This window comes from Chenopodium quinoa, unplaced genomic scaffold (genome assembly GCF_001683475.1).
Source record: "Chenopodium quinoa cultivar QQ74 unplaced genomic scaffold, ASM168347v1, whole genome shotgun sequence".
NCBI classification, from domain to species: domain Eukaryota; kingdom Viridiplantae; phylum Streptophyta; class Magnoliopsida; order Caryophyllales; family Amaranthaceae; genus Chenopodium; species Chenopodium quinoa.
The window spans coordinates 432,318-441,241 of record NW_018744704.1 but is presented as its reverse complement, the minus strand read 5'-3'; the positions used below and the strand labels follow the sequence as shown (position 1 = coordinate 441,241).

Here is an 8,924-nt window from a genome sequence, read left to right as displayed (position 1 = left end):
TTCTATTCGAAGGAAAAAAAACGTAAAAGTGTATGGGTGTTGTTAAACGTCGTTCGTAAATTACGAGGTGACGCTTCCAAAACTTTCTTGAAATTCCATTTTTGCCCCTAATATATAAATACTCACGACAATCACTCATGACACGTATAACACATTTTACGTACTTCTCTCTAAAATTTTATCTCTCTAAAATTTGAAAATCTCTCAACAACTTTTAAAATTTAAAAAACTGATTTTTGTGAAAAAAAAAGCAATCTGAACAGAAATTTTTTAATAAAACAACCAACACCAATCCAACAACCAATCGAAGGAGGCAAGTAATGACGGAAATGCGGCGAATCAGGTTGACCTACGGCGGTCGTGGCGGCGAGCAGGTGCATGGAAAAAAAAAACTGGAAAAAGGGATATCCGCCTGAAATTTTCGAATGTCCCATGGAACATCCAGAAATTTCAGGCGGATGTAAAATTTCAGGCGGATGTCCCTTTTTCCAATTTTTTTTTTTTTTGTTTTTTTCCCTTTTTGTTTTTATTTTTCTTTTGTCTCGTTATTTTTATTATTTGTTTTTTTTTTCGTTTTCTTTTTGTTTTTCTTTTGTTAATATTATTTTCTCGTGATGTTTTTTTTGTTCGCGCATAATATTTTTTTTTTGTGATTAATATTTTTTAAATAACCGATTAAAATTACTATTATTAGTAATTTTACCTAAGGTTATTATTATTAGTGGCAATATTACTATTATTATAATTATTGTTGTTATTATTATTATCGTTGTTAGTAATATTGTTATTATTGTTGTTGTTATTGGTATTATTACCATTATTGTTGTTGTTTTGTAATGTTGTTAGTATTGTTGTTGAGTCCCTTAGGTTTTGAGTGATGACAAACAGTTACGGGAAACAGGTTACAATCAGTATTGCAAATAGTTGGTTGGAAACCAGCTGGAATTGAACACTGTTTCTCTAGACAAGTTATTACTTATTTGTGGTATTCATTTAACTAACTTGTCTATATGCAGGAAATGGTTGGATATAAATTGTTCCATGTACTGGTGGGAAACCAGTAGGAACTGTTTCCTCGATTGCTATGCTGAAAAGCAGTCATATACTCTTTATTGTATATTAACCATGTTACATGTGCAGTAGTTGAGTTGATTCCAAGACTTGGAGCATGGAGGCCTTTCGAAGAAATTCGAAGAAAAATACATTGCTTATAATGGACGTATTCAAGGAGGATTCAAGTCTTGAAGATTACATGAAGAAAAGAAGATTTGTACTTTAATGATTAATCTAGTTTTATCATGTAATGTGCTCCGTAGTATGATTTGCATGTTTGGGTAAAATAAGTGCTTATAAGTGTATTGAGGTATATTATGAATTCTGGTACAAGTGCGGAATGTAAATGGGATCAGGTTCCTCTTAGGAGAGGATGGATCATCCGGCTATAGCAAACAGCCTCAATATCCGAGTTTAAACTCTCAAGTGTGTTTAATTATGTAATTAATGCTCTCACTGAATGTTTGTGAATGTCGTTCCCTAAGGGGAACATCTCCCTTTTATAGGGTCTCGAAGTGCGTGCCCAGTCCTAGGTTATGGAAACCTAGGGTTGATTAGGCTTCTTTGGAGTTTGGGCCTTTGAAGGCTGCCATTCCAAGTTGGCAATCTGTCTTCCATGTGTCGTGTTTTGAATGGTCCAATTTGGACTTTTCACTTAGTGACACGTGACGGACTCTGGTTGGTCCACGTGGATGACAAGTGGAGGGTCTTGATTGGTCCACATGGCGGGGTAAAAATCCCCTAATCAAGCGCAATACATATTACAGAAATATACACTTATTATGAGAAAAATTCTATGAACGTTATTTGAATTTTATACTCATGAATTAATAATCACTTGACAATCATACTTATAAAATAAAAAATATAGTACTACTGCTCATAAATTGTTTTATTTTGGAGTACTCTTTAGCACGAACATTAAGATATAATTAAAAATACTAAAGTATTAAGATAATAATTATTGAAAGTTACAATTTTTTTTTAATAGGGTTATATTTAATTTGTACATGTAAAATATTGGTATTTTGTCGAAAATAAAACTCTAAACCAGCAATTTCATCCTAAAAATCTATCCTTTATTGAAAATAATACTCTAAACTAATTTTTTTTATCTAACAAAATCTATCTAAATCTATCTAACATTTTTATCCTACGTGTCATATGAATAAATAGTGATTGCTTACGTGGCACGACACTTGGCGAAATCCTTCGTCCCTATATTTTTGCTCCAATTGAGTACATCCTTCGTCCCTATATATATATATATATTTACAATTTTAATTACAATTTTACAATCAATTGAGTACATCCTTCGTCCCTATATTTTTGCTCCAATTAACTTTTCAGAATCTATATATATATATATATTTTTTATACGCATAAAAATAAAAATGTAGTAGATATTAATAATAAATATGTCATGAGACGAATCCAACAAAATCATTATTTCATAAAGAATAATGAGAATTGATGGTTAAAAATTTTAAACTTTAACACAAATATTAGTGCAATTATTATTATACAACCATTTGTACTTAGAGCTTGGTACAACCACACTCCCTTTATTTGTTCAATTAAAATGCGGTTTAAATTAAACAAACTACCGTTATTTTAACCAATAAATTAACCAAACATTTAATTTTGTACTCCGTGATGTATAGGTAGAAAATATGCAGGTTTAATATCTTTTGACTTAACAAAAAAAGGTTATTAAAAAAAATCCCAACAAAATAGTACAGCAGAAAAATGTACAGTAGAAAAACAAGTTGGTAAGTCAAAGTCAACATATTCACATGATAATATCCAAAAATCACTGAAGTATTCCGTGCATTTATTTGCTTTTTTAGCAAAACTTTTAAAATAGCTTTTTTAAATTCACACTCCCACCCCTAGTCATTAAACCATGACTCAAGAGTATTAGTGTAACGTCTACTATTATGGTTATTACTATAATTCATTAATAATTATTATAATATTTTTTATTTTTCTAAATGGAAAGAAATCAACAGTATCTATCCAAAAATAATTATAAATACCATCAACTCACACAATAAAGTTGTCCTAGAGTGGCAAAGAAACAAACTCTTTGCGCACAAATTCTGAAAATTATAGTCAAAAACATTAAAAAAATAAAAATAAAATAAATATTAGAGAGCAGAGAAATCATGGAGACAGTAGTGAAGAAGGAAAATGGTGGCAGTGACAACAGCCTTAACGATTGGCTTCCGGTTACGTCGAAGCGTGAGGCAAAATGGTGGTACGCTGCAATTCACAATGTGACTGGTATGGTTGGTGCTGGCATTCTCGGTTTACCATACGCTATGTCTCAACTTGGATGGTATGTACACTTTTATTACTATGCTAATGTTTATTTTTGATCTCTAAGAAAAAAATTAATTTGAGGGATTGTTATAATTTAATTCACATTTATTCCATGTTATTTAGTTATAAATGTACCGTATAGTAATTTATACTCATGATAATGAAACACGGATGATATTGATTTTAGGTGAATAATTGTACAATTAATTGCATGAAAAATGGTAAAATAATAGACAACTAATTTTTTTTGCCTGATAATCATCTTTTTTATTTTTTCATGTATTTGTTCTGATTATAAAATTGATTAACGAGTCAATGAAAACTTTGGGAAAAGATTTGATTAATATAGTAGTCCGAATTAATTTGGTTACGGAACAGAAGTTGAGAGTATTGAAGTGCATGATGAGGAAGTTATGTTCCTTTGCATTTATTTTGTTGTAAATTGTTAGCTCAATCAATCCGACAACTCGCCAGGCGATTTGATCTGAAGTTGTGGATCATCTGGTTGTTCCCGGTGGCGATCTGTAAGTTTAAATTTATGTATATGTAGATGTATGGTTGCATCGTCATTCATCAAGTAGATCTAGTTTCAATGTGTGCATTTAAAGTATTTTTGTATTTGTAATATTGTGTATCTTTAGTTAATTATGAAAATTTTACAGAAGTTATGAAAATTGAATATGTATTAGAGTTCTAAATATAATTAACGAGCACTTTTTTTATTCCTTTTGACTCTTAAATTTGGCGGAATTCTTGTGGTTTAATTTGAGTTGCATGAAAATAACTAAATAATAAAATAATATATCACCTTAATTATATAATAAGGTTATGTGTACATTTAATCTGCGGAATATATGACATATTAATTTATTTCAGGGGTCCGGGTGTAACAATATTATTATTGTCATGGCTTATAACACTATACACCTTATGGCAAATGATTGAAATGCATGAGATCGTGCCCGGTAAAAGGTTTGATCGATATCACGAGTTAGGACAGTACACATTTGGGGAAAAACTCGGGTTATGGCTCATTGTTCCCCAACAATTTATGGTTCAAGCTGGATGTGACATCGTTTATATGGTTACTGGAGGGAGTTCATTGATGAAGATATATAACATCGTTTGGCCAAACGGAAGGCCAATCAAACTTACGTATTTTATCATGATGTACGCGTCTGTTCAATTCTTCCTATCCAACTTACCAAACTTTAACTCCATTGTTGGCATCTCTTTAACTGCAGCTATTATGTCTCTTAGGTAAGTATTTATGCTTTATAAGAGAAAAAAAGCTTATAACAATTACAACAAATAGCATGGTATTTAATTAAGTTTTGTGGAGTTATGTTTGAATTCAACACACTACGATGGATTTACGTTGCTATTGAAATGTCCAAACACTCTAAAGTTTCAAGTTACAGTTTTTGCAATTGACTAAGTATTAATGATAAAATAGTAATGAACAGTCAAACCATTAACACTTTTGTATTTTCTTGGAGGCCGAACGAACAATTTCATTAAATTTATCTGTGCTTGGACAATGGTAATTTTAGTATATATGGTTATTAACTTGGGAAAGTCGTGATTTTCACTTCAGTTATTCAGCAATGGCATGGATAGCTTCGGCTATAAAAGGAACACAATCTGACACGAATTATGGGAGTAGGTATCCCACTAGTGCCGGACATATATTTGGTTTTTTGAGTGGATTAGGGACGGTGGCATTTACTTTTTCTGGGCACAACATAGTGTTGGAGATTCAAGCAACAATTCCTTCAACTCCGGATAAACCTTCTAAAATAGCCATGTGGAAAGGATCCCTACTCGCTTATATAATTATAGGGTTGTGTGATTTTCCTGTGGCATTTGTTGGTTATCTAGTGTTTGGAAGATTTGTTGATGATAATTTGATGATCTCCCTTGAGAAGCCTATTTGGCTTATCGCCATTGCCAATATATTTGTTGTCATACATGTTATTGGGAGCTATCAAGTAAGTTGAGTTCTTTATTTCAATTTTAATGTTTGACATTTTTTATTATTATTATTACTAATATTTTCCGATCCTCATACTGTTAGGTTTTCGCAATGCCAGTTTTTGACATGCTCGAATCATTTTTGGTGTTGAAATTGAAATACCAACCTAGTAGAATGCTTCGCCTTGTGACTCGTTCTACCTATGTCGGTGAGTTGTTTTATAAAAATTGTTTACCTTAAATTATTATAATTTAAAAATATTTTTAAAGTATATTAAAAATATATTGTTCCATACAGGAATTACTATGTTCATAGTTATAGCATTTCCCTTTTTTGGCTCTCTTCTAAGTGTGTTGGGAGGAATTGCTTTTGCACCAACTTCATTTTACGTAAGTGTCATACATATTTTTAATATTATAATAATGAAAATAAATGAATAAAATATCTTAATATTAGTTAAATTTAATTTGTATTGCAGCTTCCTTGCATAATATGGTTAATAATATGCAAACCAAAAAAATACAGCGCCTCATGGCTCTTAAATTGGGTAAGTTTTCAACTTTAAAATTCATTTACATCCAACAAATGTTTTTTCTCAATATGAAACTCATGAACGTATGTTTTTTTTTTTTTTTTTTTTCTTATTTATTATCTTTTTTTCTTATATTGCAGGCATTCATCATTGTTGGTGTGTCGTTGACGATTTTAGCTCCTATAGGGGCTATAAGAGATATAGTCGTTCAAAGTGGTAGCTACAAATTCTTCTCCTGATCAATCAACCGTTATTATGAGGAGTGATTGGGGTGATGATAGGATGATTATAGGTTTCAATCCTATCATTTTTTTAAGCGGATCACCTATGATTGCTATTATGACCTATATTATTATGAACTTTTGTTTAGATTATTGAGACTCTTTTGCACAGACAAACCTTATATATGTTTAATTAAACCATGAATTATGATGGGTGTTATAATAACTAGGGGTGAGCAAAAATTCCGGGTACCCGGAATTGGAACCGGAACTGGTTAGGAACCGGCAGGTTCGGAACCGAGATTGGACCCGGTGGTTCCAATTTCGGGTAATAAATTAAGGACCCGGTTATAACCAATTCCAATTCCAATTCTCAACTTTTTGGACCCGGAACCGGTTGGGTACCCGGTTACCCAATATATCCTAAATTAAATAAACTTTAAATAATAAAAATATGTTAAATGTATCTAATTTGTACAATAAAAAAAGTATTATTAATACCTAACATGAATACAAATAGCTTAATGCATATATAAATATAAGTATTAAACACTAATAATGATACTAACTAAAATAAGAATTATAATTTGTATTATATTTTAACAATTACATACATAAGTGGGTACCCGGAACCGGAACCGGTACCCATTGGTTCCAATTCCAATTCCTAAAATTTAGGACCCGGTTTAACCAATTCCAATTCCGGTTCCGAATTTTAGGACCCGGTTCTAACCAATTCCAAGTCCGGGTCCTAAAATTTTGACCGGGTACCTGGTTTGCTCACCCTAATAATAACTGCCTTTTAAAGTTTTAACGTTTTCCTATGATTAATGATTTTAGAGCTTATGTGGTTTAACAATAGTATCAAGCTTATAGGTTTTGGTGCTAAAGGCATTTTCTTAGACTGTTTAAATTATATATACCATGGTGCTAAAGGCATATTTTGCTTAATTGCAGGATGACTTATTTTTAATCGAATTATATATTTCCAAATTTGCCCTTGTTTTAACATCCTAACATTAGTATATACATCCTGATGTATTTTTCTGTAACATAGAGTAGTAAATTGTGCGAAACTTTATTTTCTGATCTATGCAGATTTTATGACTATATGTGTGTCGAAATCGTAACTAATGTAGCTAATTATGATGAATCTCTCCACAGTACAAAAAATAAATAAAATAAATAAAAAATATCGGTTTCCTAACTTGATTGTCAAATGTGTTTTTCAGACCAAAACGAACCTATCGGATTTAATTTCTGGGGCTTTATAACCTTACTACCGGTTGAGATATTCGAGAAATGATCTTTACTCCAATTTATAAAGCTCTATGCTTACTGGTGGTTGAAATTTTTCGGGCATTAACCTTACTATTTTGAAACTTCTGGTGTATGATAAGTTGATAACCTTACTATTCGCTGAAATTTCCAGCACCTTAACCTAAGCAATTGAAATTTTCAGGACTCTTACATATCTACGCGGTTAGAATGTACAAGACTTTTACATATTCACCACGTGAAATTTAGAGGAAGAAAAATTTCACTAGTAACCTTAGAACCATTGATGCGTATTGTGGATAGCAAATCTTACCTCTTTGGGAACAATCTATCATTAGTAGTTTTATTTTTTTAAAAAAATTGGTTTTAATAATCTTAACTTTGGCCAATTTTCCTAAGTCAAGTCAACACCTAAGTAATGATCATTTCTCAAAAATCTCAACCGATAGTAACGCTAGGCCTTTGATCTTGATTGACAGGGTTGACCTTACCCTCCAAATCTCAAGATTTACCAAAAACATTCTTTTGCACTTTGGTGTCATCTTTTACACCAATACTAACACTAACACAACAAAATTTTCCTTTTCTTCCCTAACTTTCTTTTATTTTCCTCCTCCCCAAATTCAAGAAAATCTCTAAACATCTCATCCTTAGTTGTTACCGTGAGTGCCTCATCAACAAAATTCTAGGACCACTCAAATATAGAAGGCACCTTCTTGAGGTTTTGTTGAAAAACTTTGTTATTGGTATCAATCTTAATTGCTTGTGAAAGATCCATGAAAGCTAAGTCGGGTTTGTTTATTAGTTCTAAAACTGCCATCGCTTTTCTAAGGTAAGCATTCACATTTGAAGTATCATAACACAACACTACCAAAAACAATTGACCCACCTTGTCAAAGTTTATATCTTTGACAAAACAACCCCCCAAGTTCAGATTAAGAGACACAGTAAGGCTCAAAAAAACTGTTTTATCCTCATCATTACAAACTAGAATAAAGGACATGATAAGTGGCTAAAACCATATTACACTATTTGTATAAGTGGTTTCCCTCATCGTTTAAACTCCTAATAAACTTCAAAATCCAACTCCCTAACTATTTGCTCTAACTTATGAGAAGAGATATCATCCTCTTCAACATGAGCGATACAGAAAACCCTCTAAGTTCCTCAAATAAAACCATATCACTTAAAACAAGAAAACAAAATGATGTCACATACAACTAGAAACTTAAAGAAAAGGTTTAAAAAAAGAGTAAACATGCTTCCCTATAATTGAACAAGACATACCAAAATAACCTATCCCGAAGGTAAACCACCAATAGTTGCTATACAGGGTTAACTATCAGCGCATAGCTACTATTTGTTAGCAAACAAATAGGATGGAAAAAAGTACCACTACATGCATAATAGGTGACAGGTGGATAGGTATTTTGGGGAAAATATTCTACGACAGAGGATGGCAAAAAGTACCACTACATATATAATAGTACACAAAAAGTACTATTAAGACAACCTATACCTTAATGGTACATTATACATG

General features: G+C 31.7%; 1 protein-coding gene across 1 annotated transcript; it reads left to right on the top strand.

Annotated features, from left to right (window-relative positions):
- Window positions 1–3,061: 3,061 nt before the first annotated feature.
- LOC110702821 (lysine histidine transporter-like 2) lies at window positions 3,062–6,324 on the top strand. The gene is made up of 7 exons (XM_021880568.1): window positions 3,062–3,394; window positions 4,255–4,638; window positions 4,976–5,369; window positions 5,456–5,561; window positions 5,651–5,742; window positions 5,832–5,900; window positions 6,026–6,324. Exons 1-7 carry the CDS (start codon window positions 3,222–3,224, stop codon window positions 6,122–6,124), a joined length of 1,317 nt encoding a protein of 438 aa, XP_021736260.1. The 5' UTR covers window positions 3,062–3,221; the 3' UTR covers window positions 6,125–6,324.
- The last annotated feature ends 2,600 nt before the right edge of the window (window positions 6,325–8,924 follow it).

Coding starts and splice junctions, on each gene's coding strand:
- LOC110702821 (XM_021880568.1), top strand. CDS start 3,222: ATGGAGACAGTAGTGAAGAAGGAAAATGGTGGCAGTGACAACAGCCTT. Junction 5,743..5,831: donor TTGCACCAACTTCATTTTAC/GTAAGTGTCATA, acceptor TTTGTATTGCAG/CTTCCTTGCATAATATGGTT. Junction 5,901..6,025: donor CCTCATGGCTCTTAAATTGG/GTAAGTTTTCAA, acceptor CTTATATTGCAG/GCATTCATCATTGTTGGTGT.